This window comes from Octopus sinensis, linkage group LG30 (assembly GCF_006345805.1).
Source record: "Octopus sinensis linkage group LG30, ASM634580v1, whole genome shotgun sequence".
Taxonomy (NCBI): Eukaryota; Metazoa; Mollusca; class Cephalopoda; order Octopoda; family Octopodidae; genus Octopus; species Octopus sinensis.
The window spans coordinates 9011542-9033777 of NC_043026.1; the positions used below are offsets into that span (position 1 = coordinate 9011542).

Here is a 22236-nt window from a genome sequence, read left to right on the forward strand (position 1 = left end):
GATCAGACAACCTGGTGCAGCCTACAGGCTTCCCAGACCCCAGTTGAACCGTCCAACCCATGCTAGCATGGAAAACGGACGTTAGATGATGATGATGAAATATTTTCAATGGCAGTCAATAATGGCCCCTTATGGTCCTTGTGAGAAGTAAGAAGTGTTGGTACATCTACTGTCCACTCTTTAGAATTTAAACCAGCCATATCTGGCCCAAATATTCTGCCTATTTTATGATCAAACTAGTCAGAGTCGGCTTCTTACACCTACCCTACAATGTCATTGTGAAAATACACAATCATATCATCAAAATTTGAAAGCTGTGGGTTAATGCAGGACAAATTGAAAATAATGTGAATAAATAACCCTCACATTCGACAGAATAATCTGCATGGTAAAGGGTTCAGTCACCCCTTACAGATTATGATTTAGCACAAATATCAGTGGGATTGCTTCTTCCCCTGATGAACACGTTTGTGAGAAGTTAAGTTGCCACGTTGAGTGAATGACCTTCCACAGATATCACAAGAATATGGCTTCTCTCCTGTATGAATGCGTTTATGTGCAGTCAAGCTACCTTTCTGAAAGAATGATTTACCACAAATGTCACAGTGAAATGGCTTCTCTCCTGTATGAATACGTTTGTGAGATTTTAAAACACTTTGGAAAGAGAATGATTTACCACAGATATCACAAGAATATGGTCTCTCCCCTGTATGAATACGTTTATGTGCAGTCAAGCTACCTTTCTGAAAGAATGATTTACCACAAATGTCGCAGCGAAATGGCTTCTCTCTTGTATGAACACGTTTGTGAGATTTTAAAACACTTTGGACATTGAATGATTTACCACAGACATTACAGTGATATGGCTTCTCTCCCCTATGGAAACGTTTGTGAGAAACTAAGTTGCCACTTTGAGAGAATGATTTACCACAAATGTCACAAGAATATGGTGTTTCTCCTGTATGAATACGTCTGTGTTTAGTTAAGCTACTACCGGCTGAGAAATATTTGCCACAGATGTTGCACTTATATGGCTTCTCTCCTGTATGGAAACGTTTGTGAACAGTTAAGTTCCCACTGTGAGAGAATGATTTACCACAGACATGACAGTGATAGGGCTTCTCTCCTGTATGAATACGTTTGTGAGCAGTTAAATACCCACTTTGAGAGAATGATTTACCACAGATTTCACAGTGAAATGGTGTCTCTCCTGTATGAACACGTTTATGAATAGTTAACTTACTACTAGTAGAGAAAGATTTGCCACAAATATCACAGTGAAATGGCTTCTCTCCTGTATGAATACGTTTGTGAGCAGCGAAGTTCCCACTTTGAGTGAATGACTTACCACAGATATCACAAGAATATGGTGTCTCTCCTGTATGGATACGTTTATGAATAGTTAGCTTCCAATTGGCAGAGAAAGATTTGCCACAAATACCACAGTGAAATGGCTTCTCTCCTGTATGAATACGTTTATGAGGAGTTAAAGCACTGTTGCGAGAGAATGATTTACCACCGATGTCACAGGAACATGCGATCTCACCTGTATGAATCCGTTTGTGAGAAGTTAAAGCACTCCTTTGAGAGAATGAATAACCACAGATATTACAGGAGTACGGTTTCTCTCCTGTATGAAGACGTATGTGAGATTTTAAAATGCTTTGGTGAGAGAATGATGTACCACAGACATCACAGTGATAAGGCTTCTCTCCTGTATGAAGACATTTGTGTCTTATCAAGTCATTTTTCTGAGAGAATGGTTTACCACAAATGTTACACTGATGTGGCTTCTGCCCTGTATGGACACGTTTGTGATAATTTAAAGCACTTCTATAAGAGAATGGTGTACCACAGATAACACAGTGATAAGGCTTTTCTCCAGTATGAATACGTTTGTGTGTAGTTAAGCTATTCCTGTGATGGAATGATTTACCACAAATGTCACAGTGAAATGGCTTCTCTCCTGTATGAATATATTTGTGTGAATTTAAATCACTTCGGTCAGAGAATGATTTACCACAGACATTACATTGATAAGGCTTCTCTCCAGTATGAATACGTTTGTGTGTAGTCAAGTTATTATTTTGAGAGAATGATTTACCACAGATGTCACAGTGAAATGGTTTCTCCCCTGTATGAATACGCTTGTGTATATACAAGTGAGCCTTTTGAGAGAAGGACTTTTTACACACATCACAGTCATGTGACAATTTTGTTTTCCCTTTTCTTCTGGAAAAGTCAGATCCTTTAGTTTCTCACTCTTTTCCATTATTTATCTTTGAAAATCACAATATATATATATATATATGTTTCTTCTTTGTACTTCTATAGTCTTTTGTTTGCAAGTATTTCGACTGCTGTATTTCTGTCAAGTGTTACCTTTGTCCCAAAACTGGTTAGTAAATTTATCCAAGTTTAATTTGCAAAGAGACACATCTTGTAGACACTCCAGCCAGTGATGTCCAGAAGGTTTACTAATAACACATTTCAGAGTAAATATATCAGAGGAATTCCACCACAGATTTATAGAAACAATCTTATATATCTCTTCTGTACAATATTTTCATTTTGGTCTTTAAAAGATGATAAATAATGAGAATGTATCTTGAGTTATGCCAACGTCATCTGATATTCTGAAATAATAAAGAAACAACAGTGTAAGATATAGAGGCTACTTAAAAAATACAGATTCAACATTTCCATAGAGATAAACTCTAGAAACAAACATTTACCTGAACAACAGAACTTTTTAATTTATTAAAGTTTACATCAGAAAATCTTGTGTGAAGTTAACATATTTCTAAATTCCAGTTACACATTCTTACTGCACAACATTTATATATGTGTGTGTATATATATATATATATATATCACGTAAAAAGCACCATCCGATTGTGGCCATTTGCCAGCCTCTTCTGGCACGTAAAAAGCACCCACTACACTCACGGAGTGGTTGGCGTTAGGAAGGGCATCCAGCCGTAGAAACTTTGCCAGATCAGACTGGGCCTGGTGCAGCCTTCTGGCTTCCCAGACCCCAGTTGAACCGTCCAACCCATGCTAGCATGGAAAACGGATGCTAAACGATGATGATGATGATGATATTGTGAAATTGATGAATAGGGGACTTATAGACCTCTTGTTTAAATGCCTACAAAAAGTACATCAGCTAAGCAAATGGCCTTCCCTAAATGCATTGAAACCATTATAACAGAATCACTGTTTCAGGAAATTATCGTCGTTCAAAGACAACAAAATAATAATAATAATAATAATTCGTTCGTTTATTGGCCACAAGGGCTAACAAAAATCAATTAAAACATAAAGGGACAAAACACAGGACGAAAGTTACAAAGGGTTTTGTCCGTAACTATGAAGAAAACGAAAATGAAAAAAAAAAAAAAATTGCGCTAACGACCCGGGGGGTGGGGGACTTTCGGAAAATTTACAAGATCCGATTTTTCCGTCATAAGTTAGGGTAAAATGGATTGCGAGGATGATCCGGTTCTTGACTGAAGAAGGCTTCCAATGACCCGTCCGTGTTTTTTGTATCGTCTATTTGGATGTTTTGCGTTCTTGTCCCATTTTGTATTTTATATATATATATATATATATATATATATATATATATATATATATATATATATATTTCTGTTTTTTTTACGGAATCCCACTTTTTGGTTATGGAGGATCCGATTATGAAAAACATTTTTTTGAAAAATCGCATTTTCAAAATTTCATTTACCACCAGCCCCTTCACTTTTCACTTGAAAAAAAAAACAAACAAACATATTTTTGCCCTTAAAAACGATGGGAGAAACCTTTTCGGTAACAAAAACATAAAATATTGTAAATATTTTCAAAGGAAAAAGTGTGATTTAAGGGAGATTTGGCTGTTGTTTCTAGCACGTCCTAAGACAACCCTCCTCGTTTCACTTTCCCATCTTTTGAAGTTTTTCTCTTCATAAACACATTTATGATTTTTTTTCAACCCTATTCTTCGCCCCTGGTTGCTTCTGTTTACGATTTAAAATATCGGTGAGTCTGAGGCCGTTTCTGGCATTTATCCACAGTGAAAACACAAGAAACGTGGGAAAATGATGGAAAGTGTAGAAGGTAGCCTCCATAGCTAGAAATAGCAGCCAAATGTCGCACAAATCAAAGGACATCTGAGACAGGAAGTATTTAGAAATTAAATAGTTTAATACTTACGGAAATGGTTTAAAAAAGGATGGTGTTGTTGTTAGAAGTGCGCCAGGTGGTTGAGAAATGTATTATAAATGTGTTTGGGAGTGAATTGAGAGAAATTCCGACTTAAATCAAGTTTTTTCAAATGAATGAATGGAGGCGGAAATACGCTTAGTGCGCATGCGTATGAAAAACTGGTTTTTCTTCTTTTTTTCTTTTGTTTTTTAAAGATTTTAGTAGAAAACCAGAAATTTCGGGGAGGGTCAAGTGTCAGTCGATTTCATGGACCCGAGTAGTCAACTGGTATTTATTTTATTGAACCCCAGCAGAAAAAAAGTGAAAGGCAAAGTTTATGGATCTTTTCTGTTTGAACGGCAGTTTTTAACATAATTTCTAGGTAACTAAAAAGTTTTAAACTTCGTATACTGGTAGAATGTGTTACATAAAACATCTTTTCCTGTTGGCTTCATTGAGAAAATTCTGTAGTTTGTAAGCTATTTCCACTTTAATTTCAAGCATTTCGGCAATTTCAACCAATCACTCTCGTCTATTGCGGTAAAAAAAATATTCTGTGCCGTATGAATATGTCCCTCGTTTAAGAAACAGATTGGGTTTTGTTGTTGTTATATATATATATATATAATGTGTTGAGTATTAAAGGAAGTAGTGAGTACTTAGTATGAAAGATTAAGAAAGTGGGAGAGACTGAAAAAACGTGTTAACGATACGAGATACTTTATTAGACTGCGCGTTGTTGTACAAGGTATATCTTTGTTGTGGCGGGAAACTGACTGATTGTCCTCGTATCAAGGGAGACAATAGGCAACGTTAATTGTTCATGTTCCTTTTTTTTTTATTTATCTGTATCTACAGGGAATAATTATTCGTCGTCCACTTTTTGTGGTTTTATTATTTTGTAGTGTTGAATTCCGTAGTTGTGCTGTTTTTGTTTTTTCATGCGTGTTTGTTGACTTTGGAAATATATTTTCATAATCTAATTCTTCTGTTATGCGAACGTGTTCGTTTGTTTTAAGAATATGTTGTCTATCTCGTTTGACTGTATTTCCTTCCTCTGTTATTACTAAGTATGAACGAGGTTGCTCTAGTTTTTTTAATTATTTTGCCCCTTCTAAACCAATTGTTGTTAAACTTAATTCTAACCGTGTCGTGTGGTTTTAACTCTGGGAGTTCTGTTGTAATGTTTGATTTCTTCTTTTCGTGAGGCCTGATACCAATTTTGTCGTGTAGTATGTTTGGGAGATTTGTTCGCAATGTTCTATTCATTATTTGATTTGCAGGGGATGGTGCACCATTTTGTAATTTAGTCGTGCGTAATGCTAAGAGCGCTAATTGAGGTTCTTCCCCACTTTTGAATGCCTTTTTTAGCGTCTTTTTTATTGTCTGTATATTTCTCTCAACCATGCCATTCGCTTGATGACAATGCGGGCTTGTCTTCGTGTGATGAAAATGCCAATTTTTTGCAAATATTTTGAAATTCAGCCGAATTGAATTCAGGACCGTTGTCACTTACAACTGTTTGCGGAATTCCGAATTTAGCAAAAGTTTCTTTTAATTTTTTGATTACGGTTTTTGAATGGCAATCATTTACTTCGTGTAGATCAAAAAATCTTGTTGTATAGTCAATAATTGTGACATACGAATTTCCAGACAGGTGAAATACGTCTGTACCCACTTTGGTCCATGGTGTAGTAGGTATTTCATGATTTATTAGTGGTTCGGCTGGTTGTTGGTTTTTGTAGTCGATGCAGTATGAGCATGTGTTAATCATGTCTTTGATTTGAGCGTTAATGCCGGGCCAGTATATACATTCCTTCGCTCTCTCTATGCATTTTTCCATACCCATGTGTCCGGTATGTATTTCCTGTAGAGCTTCTCTACGTAATGACTTAGGTACAATTATTCTTGAACCTTTTAGAACAAGACCATTGACGATTGATATTTCATCACGAACGGAGACGAATGGTTTGATGTTTATTGCTATTTTGTGTTTTAGGGGCCATTCTGTTCTTGTATATGTGATGAGTGTCTGTAGTGACGGGTCGTCTGCAGTGGCTTCTTTATACTCGTTTAATTTAGTGTCGGTTATGGGGTAATTTTTTATTACTGCATGTATGTGCGATTTCATATCTTCGTCTGATACTTCTGGAGTATTTTGCTTAAGGTATGCACGTGATAGGGTATCTGCAACAACTGATTCTTCACATTTTTCTATTATGTCGTTTGTGTTGGACGAATTTATTTTTGAAATTCTCTGAATTAGGTTCAGATCTTTAGCTGTCTTTGCATCTACAACTGCGTGTGAGTTTGTTTTTGCAACAATGAATTTTATTTGCTTTGATAATTCTTTGTATTTAATGACTGCTGTGCATTTTCCTAGCACTTTTATAGCTGTGTTATTGTAAGCTGATAATCGAGTTGAGGTTTTTTGCAGTTGTGGTTTTGGAATTATAGTTTTATATTCTCTGAATGGCAGTACGGTTACGTCTGCTCCTGTATCTATTTTGAATGTTACATTCGAGTTGTTCACTTTTAGTTCGACCGTCCAAATGTCTTTTGGAGTCTTGAACTTTTCGATTTTGTGCACGCGGGAATTATTTGCAGTGATCATTTCGAGTGCATGTGTATCGTCATCTGATTCATCGTCGGTATGTATCTCTACTTTATGTACACATTTTCTTGATTTGCCCATTTTTGCATAGTGTCCTTTTTTTCTTGCATTTTTCACATGTCTTGTGAAATGCTGGGCATTTATTTCTTTTGTGATTATAACCACAATAGTGACAGTTAGTGACGTAGTGTTGACTTGGCGCTTGAAACTTCGCAGGCTTTCTGTCACTTCCGCCTTGTTCGTTTTGATGTCTGGATTGCATATGGCGAGTTATTTGAGTTTTGACGCCTTTTCTGTCGTGTTGACTATATAACCCTCGAGATTTCGTTATCTCTTGTTTCGGATGTGGCATTTAGCATCCTTGACTGGAGTCGTGTTTGCTCTGCACTCTGACCTGCTTGAATTGTTTTTTGTAAGTCTAAATTTGGTTCTCTCAATAATCTTTCTCTTAATCTCATGTCTCTGATTGCACATATCAGAATATCTCTGGTGAGACTGTCTGTGAGGTTGCCGAATTCGCACTGTTGTGCCTTTTGGCGCAACTCTACCACGTACTCATCGAATTTTTGATGTTCCGCTTGTTCACATGTGAAGAATTTGTGTCTCGGGAAAGTTATGTATTTCCTGGGTTCACAATATGTATCGAATTTTTCGATTACTGTTTGAAGGTTCATTTCTTCGTCGGGTGAATCGAAATCCAGAGTGGAATGGATGTCTCGGCCTTTGGAACCGATGCAAGTTAAAAACATTGAAGTTTTTACTTTGTCTGGCTTTATGTCACTTTCTGTTGCTATCAAAAAGAGATTGAATTCTTTTTTCCACTTTTTCCATGCTGCGGCTAGATTTTCCTGATTAAAGTCTGGGTCTTTTGGATGCGGTAAATTTTCCATTTCCTCTTTGAAGTATGATTTCAACTTCTTTTTTCTTTTGGTTTCTGTATTTTGGGTTCTTTTAGTATTCTGACACCATGTTGTTGTTGTTATATATATATATATATATATAATGTATTGAGTATTAAAGGAAGTAGTGAGTACTTAGTATGAAAGATTAAGAAAGTGAGAGAGACTGAAAAAACGTGTTAACGATACGAGATACTTTATTAGACTGCACGTTGTTGTACAAGGTATTTCTTGTTCATGTTTGTTTTGTGAGGAAAAAAAGATACCCTTCCCCTAAACCTAACCCTAAAACAGATTGAAATGCAATAGATCGATTCTAGGGTTATAATTATGGGTGACAATTTCATATGACACCGCTAGAAAAAAACTGCCGTTGAAGAAAATATCTTACAAATATGTTAGAAACTACAGAATTTTCTCAAGAAAGCCAAGAGAAAACGATGTTTTATAAACAAGTTTAAAAGTGTCTAGTTACTTGGAAATTATTTCAAAATCTGTTGTTCAAACCGAAAAGATCCAAATTGTTTACTTTCTTTTAAAAAAATTATTTATTTTGTGTTTTATTTCCTTTGCTAGGTAGTCGTTGTAGGATCGACTAGTCACGACTAGCTAGCGCGGATGTGCGAGTGCGCACACCGGGACCACTCTTAAGTAGTACCCTGTGTTGGATTCAAAGTCAATTATCCCCCCATGCAATGTTTAATTTGGTAATTTTCAGTTATCAAAGTGATGTCTCACATGGGGCAAAATGAGTAACGACTATTTCCAATAATTTTTTCTCTTTATGGAGTTAAAGAGAAGAAATTGTGAGCTGTTAGGTTACTAGTCACAGACATACATTTTCTACAATATCCTCTGGCTTTGTGAATGGATTTGGGAGATGGAAACTGAAGGAAGCCCAATATGTGTGTGTGGGTGGGTGTGTTGTCCTCCCACCCCTTCAACACTTGACAAACAGTGTTGGTGTGTTTATGTCCCCATAAACCTGTGGTTTGGCAAAAGTGGCTGATAGAATAAGTGCTAAGCTGATGTAAATATTAATAAATTAGAAAGTTCTGTTGTTCAGTTAAATGTTTATTTCTAGAGTTAATCTTTATGGAAATGTTGAATCTGTATTTTTTTAAGTAGCCTCTATATCTTACACTGTTGTTTCTTTATTATTTCAGAATATCAGATGACATTGGCATAACTGAAGATACATTCTCATTATTTATCAGCTTTTTAAAGACCAAATTGGAAATATACAGAAGAGATATATAAGATTGTTTCTATAAATCTGTGGTGGAATTCCTCTGATATATTTACTCTGAATTGTGTTATTAGCAAACCTTCTGGACATCACTGGCTGGAGTGTCTACAAGATGAGCCTGTTTGCAGATTGAATGTGGATAAATTTAGTTGTTTTGTGACAAAGATAACAGTGGCCAGAAATACAACAGTTGAAATATTTGTAAACAAAAGACTATAGAAGCAAAAAGAATAAAAAAAGAAGGTATATTGTGAAGTTGAAGGAAAAATAATGGAAAAGAGTGAGAAAGTGAAGGAACAGATTTTACCAGAAGGTAGCAAAAAAACGAGACAAAAATTGTCACATGACTGTGATGTGTGTAAAAAGTCTTTCTCAAGTAAATGTAACTTAAATAGTCACAAACGTATTCATACAGGAGAGAAGCCATTTCACTGTGAAATCTGTGGTAAATCATTCTCTCAAAAAATTTCCTTGACTACCCACAAACGTATTCATACAGGAGAGAAGCCATATTCCTGTAATATCTGTGGTAAATTATTTTCTGATAAAAGTGCTCTAACTCAACATAAACGTATTCATACAGGAGAGGAGCCATATCATTGTAGTGTCTGTGGTAAATCATTTTCTGATAAAAGTGTTTTAAATAATCACCAGCATTGTCATACAGGAGAGAAGCCATTTCAATGTGACATCTGTGGTAAATCATTCTCTCAAAGAAGTGCTTTAACTAATCATGAACGTATTCATACAGGAAAGAAGCCATATTCCTGTAAAATCTGTGGTAAATTATATCCTGGTAAAAGTGCTCTAACTTATCATAAACGTATTCATACAGGAGAGTCACCATATCCTTGTGATATCTGTGGTAAATCATTCACCGTGAGTTCTAACTTAACTGGACACAGACGTATTCATACAGGAGAAACACCATATTCTTGTGATATCTGTGGTAAATTATTCTCTCAAAATATTTATTTGACTTTACACAAACGTATTCATACAGGAGAGACACTATTTCACTGTGAAATCTGTGGTAAATCATTCTCTCAATGTGGCAACTTAGCTAAACATAAACGTATTCATACAGGAGAGACACCATATTCTTGTGATGTCTGTAATAAATCTTTCTCTACCAGTAGTAACCTAATGACCCATAAACGTATTCATACAGGAGAGACACCATATTCTTGTGATATCTGTGGAAGGTCATTTACTCAACATAGCAGCTTAACTTCTCACAAATGTGTTCATAAGGGGAAGAAGCAATCCCACTAATATTTAAACTAAATCATAATCTCTAAGGGGTTACTGAAACCCTTTACCTTGCAGGTTATTCTGTCGAATGTGATGTTTAGTTATTCACATTATTTTCAATTTGCCATCCAAAGGTTTAGTAAAATTCTATCAATTAGAAAAAAGATATTTAATTTTAATTCTCAAATTTTTATCAATTTTTGCGTGATATTAAAGGGACACTACTCATATATGAACTTAGGCGCACACACACAGACACAGGAGACAAAAGACAATACAAAGAGTTTTCAAATTGAGTAAACAGGAGTAGTTGTGTGGTAAGTAGCTTGCTTCCCTTTGTCGGAGACGGACGTGTTTGTTTTTGGCGGAGAGTTCTTGCTGCTTGATGTCACGTCTTTCGTCGTGAAATATTGAACTTTGAGGCTCGACTACAGGTAGGCGTTTGTCGTATTTTTTGAGGGTTTAGTGGAGTTTGTTGCCCTGTATTTAATAATTTTTGGTGAGTAATAGACTCCACTCTGCTCCAGACATTTGCCTGCCTGTGGCCGCCTATAAAGACTCACTTTGCAGTGAGAATTGTGTTTTCGAGGAGGCGTAGCCCCTCCGCAAAAATTATCTTCGTGTCTGTGGATTACCAAGGCAGGAAGGACTGTTTTTGCAAGGTGGACGTGAGTGTTTTGGCTCTGGCCAATTACAAGAAAAAAGAACAAAAACAGAGAAGGTTGTCGAGGCCAGTGATTTTGTTTTATCTGAGCTGGGTGTAATTTGTTATATTGTTATTTTTTGTTAACAAATTTCGCCTGCTCTCGGTGGCTGCTGTTTTGTGAATTTAGTGTGAATATTTTGGATTCATTAAAAAAAAAAAAGCAGTGGAGGGACGTATCCTCGCCCGAATGATTAGAACCTGGTACAGTTACCGTTGGCTGTAGCCAGTATTGTGTTTGGATTTCTTTTACCAATTACGGGTAAAGACGATTCATACCAAGGAACCTATGTACATTTGGCCAGGAGTACCTTTTCGGCCGAAAATTAATTTATTTCTTCGCCTGGATTTGAACTCTCTTCTTCAAAGCTTTCGTTTATTTTAAAAAATAAAAGAACTCGTTTTTGAACTGTTATTTTTTATTTTATTTCTTCCCTTCTTCTTTTTTTGTGTCTTGTTTTATTTTCTTACATTTTGAACTGTAATTGAACTTTGTATTGAAATGGCAAAGGAATTTCTTGTGTGGGACTTGACAGCTCCCAAAAAATGGTTAAAAGAGCTTGAAAGGAAGACGGTGGTGTTGAGGACTTACTCAAAGTCAATGACTGAAACAAGTAAAAGAGTAAAGAGTATATAATTGCCATTAGTGTTCTGATAAATAAAACAGAAGCCTGTGTATGAAACTGGTCTTTTTCCTACTTCAGTTATTTCATTTTTCTCTTATAAAATACACACATACAGGAGGGGTAAACTATACCAATCATAATACTCTGAATGTGGCTCTCAAGAATGAATAAAAGCAATTACCCAATTAATGACAGGTATTACTACGAGTAGTTTATAGACATATACACAGCCAAAGGAACCATCTGAACGTGGCCGCTGCCAGCGCAGCCCGTCTGTCCTCCGTGCAGGTTGCACGTAAAAAGCACCATCCGATCGTAGCTGTTGCCAGCATCGTTTGGCCTCCGTGCCAGTGGCACGTGAAAGCAACCACTACACTAATGGAGTGGTTGGCATTAGGAAGGGCATCCAGCTGTAGAAACTTTGTCAGATCAGACTGGGCCTAGTGCAGCCTTCTGGTTTCCCAGACCCCAGTTGAACCATCAGAAATTTTAACGAACTCGATCTGGAATAGTGGAAGTTGTATCATAGTTGAAATTCTGTAGCATTGGTTATGAGTTTTGCTGGCGAGTTAACTGTGGCTGGTCTAGTTTGTGTGCCTGGAGTTACCTTTATATAAAAGAATGACAAGAAGAACCAGGTAAATTCAATGCAACTATTATTTATTACAACCCCTTATAAAAATACATGGCAAATGTCTTACATATTGTGAAGTAACAGGTTTGGCAAGTTTTAACGAACTCTATCTGGAACAGTGGGAGTTGTATCACAGTTGAAATTCTGTAGCATCTTCCTGGTTTGGTTCTGTGTGTTGGGCAGCATCGGTTGTTGTGATCTGTCCGTCGCTGTAGAGGAAGTACAAGTTTACCAGGCCAGAGAGAGAGAGATCAGGAATGAAGACAGAAACAGGAGTGCCGCCACAAAGGAGATACATGGTTACCCAGCCTGAGGGAAATGCAGGAGAAGGAGATAGAGGGTGGGAGACAACACGATGGAGATAGTGGCAAAATGATGGGCGTATTTACTAGGGAGGGGATTAGAGCATAGATGAGGATGGTTGAGTAAGGGAAGAAAGAGATATAGATGGTGGCAAGGGCCAGGCCATACCCTTGAGGTTCAAACATCATAATATAAGGGACAGGATACTGCAAAGGCGGCGAGCTAGCAGAAACGTTAGGCTCTGTGTTCAAATTCCGCCGAGGTCGAATTTGCCTTACATCCTTTCGGGGTAGATTATATAAGTACCAGTTACGCACTGTCAGGGTGCTACCGGATAGCAATGATACAGAGGAACAGCACCATGAGGACAGGATTGGGGGAGTGAGAGGTAGGCATAGTGTATGGAAGGAATGTGAAGAAGAGATGTAGATTGGTTTGTTGGGGGTAGGGTGTGTAAAAAGTTTTCTTGTTACATGTGGGTGGAAGACATAGGTTGAGGGCAAGCCAGTAGCAATAATACAGTAAGACAGGAAATGGGGGTGGAACATACAGGTCAGGACTAGTGGAGAGCAATGCTACAGTGAGACAGGGCAGGACTGTATTTAAAATATCCGATCGTGGCCGTTTGCCAGCCTCGTCTGGCACCTGTGCAGGTGGCACGTAAAAAGCACCCACTACACTCACAGAGTGGTTGGCATTAGGAAGGGCATCCAGCTGTAGAAACACTGCCAGATCAGCCAACTTGGTGCATCTAGTGTCCACTCTTTAGAATTTAAACCAGCCATATCTGGCCCAAATATTCTACCTATTTTATGATCAAACTAGTCAGAGTCGGCTTCTTACACCTACCCTGCAATGTCATTGTGAAAATACACAATCATATTGTTACGAGGGGGGGGGATCCTCCGTCGAACGAAAGCTGTTACGGAATCCCTCACACAGGCCCGTTCGATCAGCGAATAATTGCCACGGAAACTCGGAGAGGAGAGAGAGATACAACAACAACAACAACAGCAGCAGCAGCACAGAGGCAATCGAGAGAGACACAATGAAGGCAAGGCAATTGGCTACGTTAACGTACTAGTTTATATGACTATTCAATTGTTACAGCATCAAATACATTTCAGATACACTTAAAAGAGGATATGCAAGTAACAACTCAATACATCATACAGGTATACCACAGATCAAAGCATTTAAACTGTCCAGTAACAACACATCTAGTTCAATGACAACAGCAATTCAAGAGTACACGTCCGGAGACAACAGTTCTATTTCAAATCACATTAAAGGCATATACAATGTTCATTACACAGTTCTCTCTTCAACAACTCTGTACACAATGTCTTTACACAGTTCACATCGTTCTTTTCACAGTCTCATTTCTTTTCAACATTTCAATACATCGATTCTTTTTCCTTCTTTTTCTTCACATATCAATACACAATTCACGTACCTTGGTTCCTACTAGAATAGCCAATGTCCCATATTGCACCTCATCTCTCTCAGTGCTGCTAACTCCAACTTGCCAAACTCTTGCCCCGAATCCCAAATCCTCGCTCCTAAATCCAACCGCTCGCTTTGACGACCAAATACCGACTGCCAAAACCTCTTGCTCTCTCACCACCCCCAATCTCCCTTAGCACTGCTAATATTCTCTCTATCGCCGCTTGGTCCTATCTGCCTGTCTTCATCGACGCTGTCACTGTCATTCTCTCATGACAGGCTCCTCAGATTCCTTACTCTGTCTTCCTCGGCCCTCACATTTCTCTGACCCTTTCTTGACCGGCAAAGAGTAGGGGTCCCTCCAAAAGCCATCAGTCTTCCGTAAACAAAGGACTATAATTTTGTACTGTAGACTTTCAGACTCCACTCCTAACAAAGTAGGTCAAGAAGTACTGCACCAGCCCAACCACAACAATATCATCAAAATTTGAAAGCTGTGGATTAATGCAGGACAAATTGAAAATAATGTGAATAAATAACCCTCACATTCGATAGAATAATCTGCATGATAAAGGGGTCAGTCACCCCTTACAGATTATGATTTAGCACAAATATCAGTGGGATTGCTTCTTCCCCTGATGAACACGTTTGTGAGAAGTTAAGTTGCCATGTTGAGTGAATGACCTTCCAGAGATATCACAAGAATATGGTGTTTCTGCTGTATGAATACGTTTGTGTGCAGTCAAGCTACCTTTTTGAAAGAATGATTTACCACAAATGTCACAGTGAAATGGCTTCTCTCCTGTATGAATACTTTTGTGAGAAATGAAAGCACTTTGGTCAGAGAATGATTTACCACAAATATCACAGCGATATGGTGTCTCTCCAGTATGAATACGTTTATGAGTAGTTAGGCTGCCACTTTCAGAGAATGATTTACCACAGATATCACAAGAATATGGTCTCTGCCCTGTATGAATACGTTTGTGTGTAGTCAAGCTACCTTTTTGAAAGAATGATTTACCACAAATGTCGCAGTGAAATGGCTTCTCTCCTGTATGAACATGTTTGTGAGATTTTAAAACACTTTGGACAGAGAATGATGTGCCACAGACATCACAGTGATAGGGCTTCTCTCCTGTATGAATACGCTTATGTGTAGTTAGGTTACTACTGGCAGAGAAAGATTTGCCACAGATGTTGCACTGATATGGCTTCTCTCCTGTATGAATACGTTTGTGAGAAGTTAAATACCCACTTTGAGAGAATGATGTACCACAGACATCACAGTGATAGGGCTTCCCTCCTGTATGAATACGCTTATGTCTAGTTAGGTTCCTACTGAGAGAGAAAGATTTGCCACAGATGTCGCAGTGATACAGCTTCTCTCCTGTATGAATACGTTTGTGAGCATTTAAACTCCCACTTTGAGAAAATGATGTACCACAGATGTCACAAGAATATGGTGTTTCTCCTGTATGAATACGTCGGTGTTTAGTTAAGTTACTACCGGCAGAGAAAGATTTGCCACAAATGTTGCACTGATATGGCTTCTCTCCTGTATGGAAACGTTTGTGAGCAGTTAAGTTCCCACTTTGAGAGAATGATTTACCACAGATATCACAAGAATATGGTGTCTCTCCCGTATGAATATGTTTATGAGTATTTAAGTTCCTATTGGCAGAGAAAGATTTGCCACAGATGTCGCAGTGATATGGCTTCTCTCCTGTATGGAAACGTTTGTGAGCAGTCAAGTTATTCCTGTGATGGAATGATTTACCACAGATGTCACAGTGAAATGGTTTCTCTCCTGTATGAATACGTTTGTGAGAATTTAAATCACTTCGGTCAGAGAATGATTTACCACAGACATCACAACGATAAGGCTTCTCTCCAGTATGAATACGTTTGTGTGTAGTCAAGTGACCCTTTTGAGAGAATGATTTACCACAGATGTCACAGTGAAATGGTTTCTCCCCTGTATGTATACGCTTGTGCATATTCAAGTGGGCCTTTTGAGAGAATGATTTACCACAGATGTCACAATGAAATGGCTTCTCTACCGTATGAATACGTTTATGCTTATTCAAGTTAACCTTTTCAGAGAAGGACTTTTTACACACATCACTGTCATGTGACAATTTTTGTTTCCCTTTTTCTTCTGGAAAAGTCAGATCCTTTAGTTTCTCACTGTTTTCCATTATTTTTCTTTGAAAATCACAAATATATATATATATATATATGTTTTCTTCTTTGTACTTCTATAGTCTTTTGTTTGCAAGTATTTCGACTGCTGTATTTCTGTCCAGTGTTACTTTTGTCCCAAAACTCGTTTGTAAATTTATCCAAGTTTAATTTGCAAAGAGACACATCTTGTAGACACTCCAGCCAGTGATGTCCAGAAGGTTTGCTAATAACACAATTCAGAGTAAATATATCAGAGGAATTCCACCACAGATTTATAGAAACAATCTTATATATCTGTTCTGTACAATATTTTCATTTTCGTCTTTAAAAAGCTGATAAATAATGAGAATGTATCTTCAGTTATGCCAATGTCATCTGATATTCTGAAATAATAAAGAAACAACAGTGTAAGATATAGAGGCTACTGAAAAAAATACAGATTCAACATTTCCATAAAGATAAACTCTAGAAGCAAACATTTACCTGAACAACAGAACTTTTTAATTTATTAAAATTTACATCAGAAAATCTTGTGTGAAGTTAACATATTTCTAAATTCCAGTTACACATTCGTACTGCACAACATTTATATATGTGTGTGTATATATATATATATATATATATATATATATATATATATATATCACGTAAAAAGCACCATCCGATCGTGGCCGTTTGCCAGCCCCACCTGGGACGAGGTGGTGAAGCACGACCTTCGGACGTTAGGTCTCACCATGGAAATGACTAGAGACCGAGACCTATGGAAGTATGCTGTGCGTGAGAAGACCCGGCAAGACTAGTGAAGCCATAATCCGTGGCCCCTACCTGGGACGTAGTCAGTCCACCTGTGCATACCTTCCTTCTTGTGACACTTGTGAAGACCTGTTGAGGCAAGTGAGAATCGAATCGTATCAAATCAAATCGAACCAAATCAAAATAGATGAACATCAATGGAATTTGTATCCTTGTGGTACCAGTGCCGGTGGCACATAAGAAAACCATCCGAACGTGACCGTAGCCAGTACCGCAATGACTGGCCTCCGTGCTGAGGGCACGTAACAAACACCATCCGAGCGTGGCCGTCCGCCAGCCTCGTCTAGCACCTGTGTCGGTGACACATAAGAAAACACCATCCGAGCGTGGCCGTCTGCCAGCCTCGTCTGGCACCTGTGTCGGTGGCACATAAAAAACACCATCCGAGCGTGGCCGTCTGCCAGCCTCGTCTGGCACCTGTGTCGGTGGCACATAAAAAACACCATCCGAGCGTGGCCGTCTGCCAGCCTCGTCTGGCACCTGTGTCGGTGGCACATAAAAAACACCATCCGAGCGTGGCCGTCTGCCAGCCTCGTCTGGCACCTGTGTCGGTGGCACATAAAATCACCCACTACACTCTCGGAGTGGTTGGCGTTAGGAAGGGCATCCAGCTGTAGAAACACTGCCACATCTGACTGGCCTGGTGCAGCCTTCGGGTTTCCCAGACCCCAGTTGAACCGTCCAACCCATGCTAGCATGGAAAGCGGACGTTAAACGATGATGATGATGATGATGATCTGGCACGTAAAAAGCGCCCACTACACTCACGGAGAGGTTGGCGTTAGGAAAGGCATCCAGCCGTAGAAACTTTGCGAGATCAGACTGGGCCTGGTGCAGCCTTCTGGCTTCCCAGACCCCAGTTGAACCGTCCAACCCATGCTAGCATAGAAAACGGATGCTAAATGATGATGATGATGATGATAGTGTGAAATTTATGAAAGTGAAGTTTGAAATGTGGTTGAGATTATACTTTGCTTGATGAATAGGGGAATTATAGACCTCTTGTTTAAATGCCTACAAAAAGTACATCAGCTAAGCAAATGGCCTTCCCTAAATGCATTGAAACCATTATAACAGAATCACTGTTTCAGGAAATTATCGTCGTTCAAAGACAACAAAATAATAATAATAATAATAATTCGTTCGTTTATTGGCCACAAGGGCTAACAAAAATCAATTAAAACATAAAGGGACAAAACACAGGACGAAAGTTACAAACGGTTTTGTCCGTAACTATGTAGAAAACGAAAATGAAAAAAAAAAAAAAACTGCGCTAACGACCCGGGGGTGGGGGACTTTCGGAAAATTTACAAGATCCGATTTTTCCTTCATAAGTTAGGGTAAAATGGATTGCGAGGATGATCCGGTTCTTGACTGAAGAAGGCTTCCAATGACCCGTCCGTGTTTTTTGTATCGTCTATTTGGATGTTTTGCGTTCTTGTCCCATTTTGTATTTTATATATATATATATATATATATATATATATATATATATATATATTTCTTTTGTTTTTTACGGAATCCCACTTTTTGCTTATGGAGGATCCGATTCTGAAAAAACTTTTTTTGAAAAATCGCATTTTCAAAATTTCATTTACCACCAGCCCCTTCACTTTTCACTTGAAAAAAAAAACAAAAAAACATATTTTTGCCCTTAAAAACGATGGGAGAAACCTTTTCGGTAACAAAAAAATAAAATATTGTAAATATTTTCAAAGGAAAAAGTGTGATTTAAGGGAGATTTGGCTGTTGTTTCTAGCACGTCCTAAGACAACCCTCCTCGTTTCACTTTCCCATCTTTTGAAGTTTTTCTCTTCATAAACACATTTATGATTTTTTTTCAACCCTATTCTTCGCCCCTGGTTGCTTCTGTTTACGATTTAAGATATCGGTGAGTCTGAGGCCGTTTCTGGCATTTATCCACAGTGAAAACACAAGAAACGTGGGAAAATGATGGAAAGTGTAGAAGGTAGCCTCCATAGCTAGAAATAGCAGCCAAATGTCGCACAAATCAAAGGACATCTGAGACACGAAGTATTTAGAAATTAAATAGTTTAATACTTACGGAAATGTCTTTATAAAGGATGGTGTTGTTGTTAGAAGTGCGTCAGGTGGTTGAGAAATGTATTATAAATGTGTTTGGGAGTGAATTGAGAGAAATTCCGACTGAAATCAAGTTTGTTAAAATGAAGGAATTTAGGCGGAAATACGCTTAGTGCGCATGCGTATGAAAACTGGTTTTTCTTCTTTTTTTCTTTTGTTTTTTAAAGATTTTGGTAGAAAACCAGAAATTTCGGGGAGGGTCAAGTGTCAGTCGATTTCATGGACCCGAGTAGTCAACTGGTATTTATTTTATTGAACCCCAGCAGAAAAAAAGTGAAAGGCAAAGTTTATGGATCTTTTCTGTTTGAACGGCAGTTTTTAACATAATTTCTAGGTAACTAAAAAGTTTTAAACTTCGTATACTGGTAGAATGTGTTACATAAAACATATTTTCCTCTTGGCTTCATTGAGAAAATTGTGTATTGTGGTGAAAGAGTACAGCAGGGATCACCACCATCCCCTGCCGGAGCCTCGTGGAGCTTTTAGGTGTTTTCGCTCAATAAACACTCACAACGCCCGGTCTGGGAATCGAAACCGCAATCCTACGACCGCGAGTCCGCTGCCCTAACCACGAAGAGATCTTGAAGAAACTGTTGATGATATTTTATGTTGATTTTTTCCCCCCATTTATTCGATATTCATTAATTTCACATCATTTGCAATTTTTCTCTGATTCTCTTTCATTTGAATTCGATACTTGAATAGCTTTTTGCATTTCTGATCTTTAAGATGTCGAAGGATAGATATTGATGTGTTTGAGTCTTTGTTTTCAAATGTAAGTCTGGATAATTTGAAGAGACAATTTCACCTTTTCTTGCCTCTGCCAAATTTCTCTTTCTACACACTCAAAGAGAACAATGATAATTTCCTGAAATAGTGATTCTGTTATAATGTTTTCAATGCATTCAGGGAAGGCCATTTGCTTAGCTGATAAACATTTTGTAATCATTCGTGAAATCTCCTCATGGGGCAAAATGAGTAATGACTATTTCCAATAATTTTTTCTCTTTATGGAGTTAAAGAGAAGAAATTGTGAGCTGTTAGGTTACTAGTCACAGACATACATTTTCTACAATATCCTCTGGCCTTGTGAATGGATTTGGGAGATGGAAACTGAAGGAAGCCCAATATATATATATGTGTGTGTGGGTGGGTGTGTTGTCCTCCCACCCCTTCAACACTTGACAAACAGTGTTGGTGTGTTTATGTCCCCATAAACTTGTGGTTTGGCAAAAGTGGCTGATAGAATAAGTGCTAAGCTGAAAAATTAAGTCCTAGCATTGATTCTATTGACTGAAGCCTTTAAAGTTGGTGCTCCAGCATGACCACAGTCAAAACAACTGAAACCAGTAAAAAAGTGTATGTGTGTGTATTTATGAATGTGGAGCTGGAGTTTAGAAATATGTTAGCTTCAAACAGGATTTTGTGATGTAAATATTAATAAATTAGAAAGTTCTGTTGTTCAGTTAAATGTTTGTTTCTAGAGTTTATCATTATGGAAATGTTGAATCTGTATTTTTTTAAGTAGCCTCTCTATCTTACACTGTTGTTTCTTTATTATTTCAGAATATCAGATGACATTGGCATAACTGAAGATACATTCTCATTATTTATCAGCTTTTTAAAGACCAAAATGGAAATATTGTACAGAACAGATATATAAGATTGTTTCTATAAATCTGTGGTGGAATTCCTCTGATATATTTACTCTGAATTGTGTTATTAGCAAACCTTCTGGACATCACTGGCTGGAGTGTCTACAAGATGAGCCTGTTTGCAGATTGAACGTGGATAAATTTAGTTGTTTTGTGACAAAGGTAACAGTGGCCAGAAATACAAGAGTTGAAATATTTGTAAACAAAAGACTACAGAAGCAAAAAGAATAAAAAAAGAAGGTATATTGTGAAGTTGAAGGAAAAATAATGGAAAAGAGTGAGAAAGTGAAGGAACATATTTTTCCAGAAGATAGCAAAAAGGAGAGACAAAAATTGTCACATGACTGTGATGTGTGTAAAAAGTCTTTCTCAAAAAAAGGTAACTTAAATAAGCACAAACGTATTCATACAGGAGAGAAGCCATTTCACTGTGATATCTGTGGTAAATCATTCTCTCAAAAAATTACCTTGACTACCCACAAACGTATTCATACAGGAGAGAAGCCATATCATTGTAGTGTCTGTGGTACAAGATTCTCTCACCAAAGTGTTTTAAATAATCACCAGCATTGTCATACAGGAGAGAAGCCATTTCACTGTGAAATCTGTGGTAAATCATTCTCTCAAAGAAGTGCTTTAACTAATCACAAACGTATTCATACAGGAGAGACACCATATTCCTGTAATATCTGTGGTAAATTATTTTCTGCTAAAAGTGCTCTAACTTATCATAAACGTATTCATACAGGAGAGTCACCATATCATTGTGATATCTGTGGTAAATCATTCTCTCAAAGTTGCAGCTTAACTACTCACAAACGTTCCCATACAGGAGAGAAGCCATACCACTGTGATATCTGTGGTAAATCATTCTCTGTGAGTTGTAACTTAACTGGACACAGACGTATTCATACAGGAGAAACACCATATTCTTGTGATATCTGTGGTAAATTATTCTCTCAAAAACTTTATTTGACTTTACACAAACGTATTCATACAGGAGAGACACCATTTCACTGTGAAATCTGTGGTAAATCATTCTCTCAAAGTGGCCACCTAACTATTCATAAACGTATTCATACAGGAGAAACACCATATTCTTGTGAAATCTGTGGTAAATCATTCTCTCAAAGTGGCACCTTAGCTTCTCACAAACGTATCCATACAGGAGAGAAGCTATATCCTTGTGATATCTGTGGAAGGTCATTTACTCAACATGGCAACTTAACTTCTCACAAACGTGTTCATAAGGGGAAGAAGCAATCCCACTAATATTTGCGCTAAATCATAATCTCTAAGGGGTTACTGAAACCCTTTACCATGCAGGTTATTCTATCAAATGTGATGTTTATTTATTCACATTATTTTCAATTTGCCATCCAAAGGTTTAGTAAAATTCTATGAATTAGAAAAAAGATATTTAATTTTAATTCTCAAATTTTTATCAATTTTTGCGTGATATTAAAGGGACTCTACTCATATATGAACTTAGGCGCACACACACACACACACACACAAGAGATAAAAGACAATACAAAGAGTTTTGA

General features: G+C 37.6%; 4 protein-coding genes across 5 annotated transcripts in view; 2 read left to right on the top strand and 2 right to left on the bottom strand.

The window, feature by feature from the left end:
• LOC115226784 (zinc finger protein 665-like) lies at positions 1–19131 on the bottom strand. Its single transcript, XM_036515254.1, has 6 exons — positions 18997–19131; positions 15926–16501; positions 15540–15589; positions 14902–15035; positions 814–1714; positions 1–645 (listed from the first exon to the last, which is right to left on the bottom strand). The coding sequence occupies exons 2-6, from the start codon at positions 16130–16132 to the stop codon at positions 435–437; spliced, it is 1503 nt and encodes a 500-aa protein (XP_036371147.1). The 5' UTR covers positions 16133–16501; positions 18997–19131; the 3' UTR covers positions 1–434.
• LOC115226300 (zinc finger protein 724-like) lies at positions 4432–11605 on the top strand. Of its 2 annotated transcripts, none has more exons than XM_029797294.2 (2): positions 4432–4585; positions 8883–11605. In XM_029797294.2, the coding sequence occupies exon 2, from the start codon at positions 9236–9238 to the stop codon at positions 10238–10240; it is 1005 nt and encodes a 334-aa protein (XP_029653154.1). In that variant the 5' UTR covers positions 4432–4585; positions 8883–9235; the 3' UTR covers positions 10241–11605. The 2 variants fall into 2 exon arrangements, with proteins under 2 accessions (XP_029653154.1, XP_029653153.1); XM_029797293.2 differs by lacking the exon at positions 4432–4585 and adding an exon at positions 6961–7229.
• LOC118768544 (zinc finger protein 239-like) overlaps positions 12846–22236 on the bottom strand; it is an 18738-nt gene continuing 9347 nt past the window's right edge. The window contains exon 3 of the mRNA XM_036515289.1: positions 12846–13323. The gene's annotated coding sequence lies outside the window, so the exon portion shown is untranslated. The remainder of the gene's footprint in view (positions 13324–22236) is intronic.
• Positions 20620–22236, top strand: part of LOC115226785 (zinc finger protein 845-like) — a 35332-nt gene continuing 33715 nt past the window's right edge. Inside the window, exon 1 of the mRNA XM_036515127.1 lies at positions 20620–21948. Coding sequence (XP_036371020.1) covers positions 20957–21948 — 992 coding nt within the window. The 5' untranslated portion in view covers positions 20620–20956. The remainder of the gene's footprint in view (positions 21949–22236) is intronic.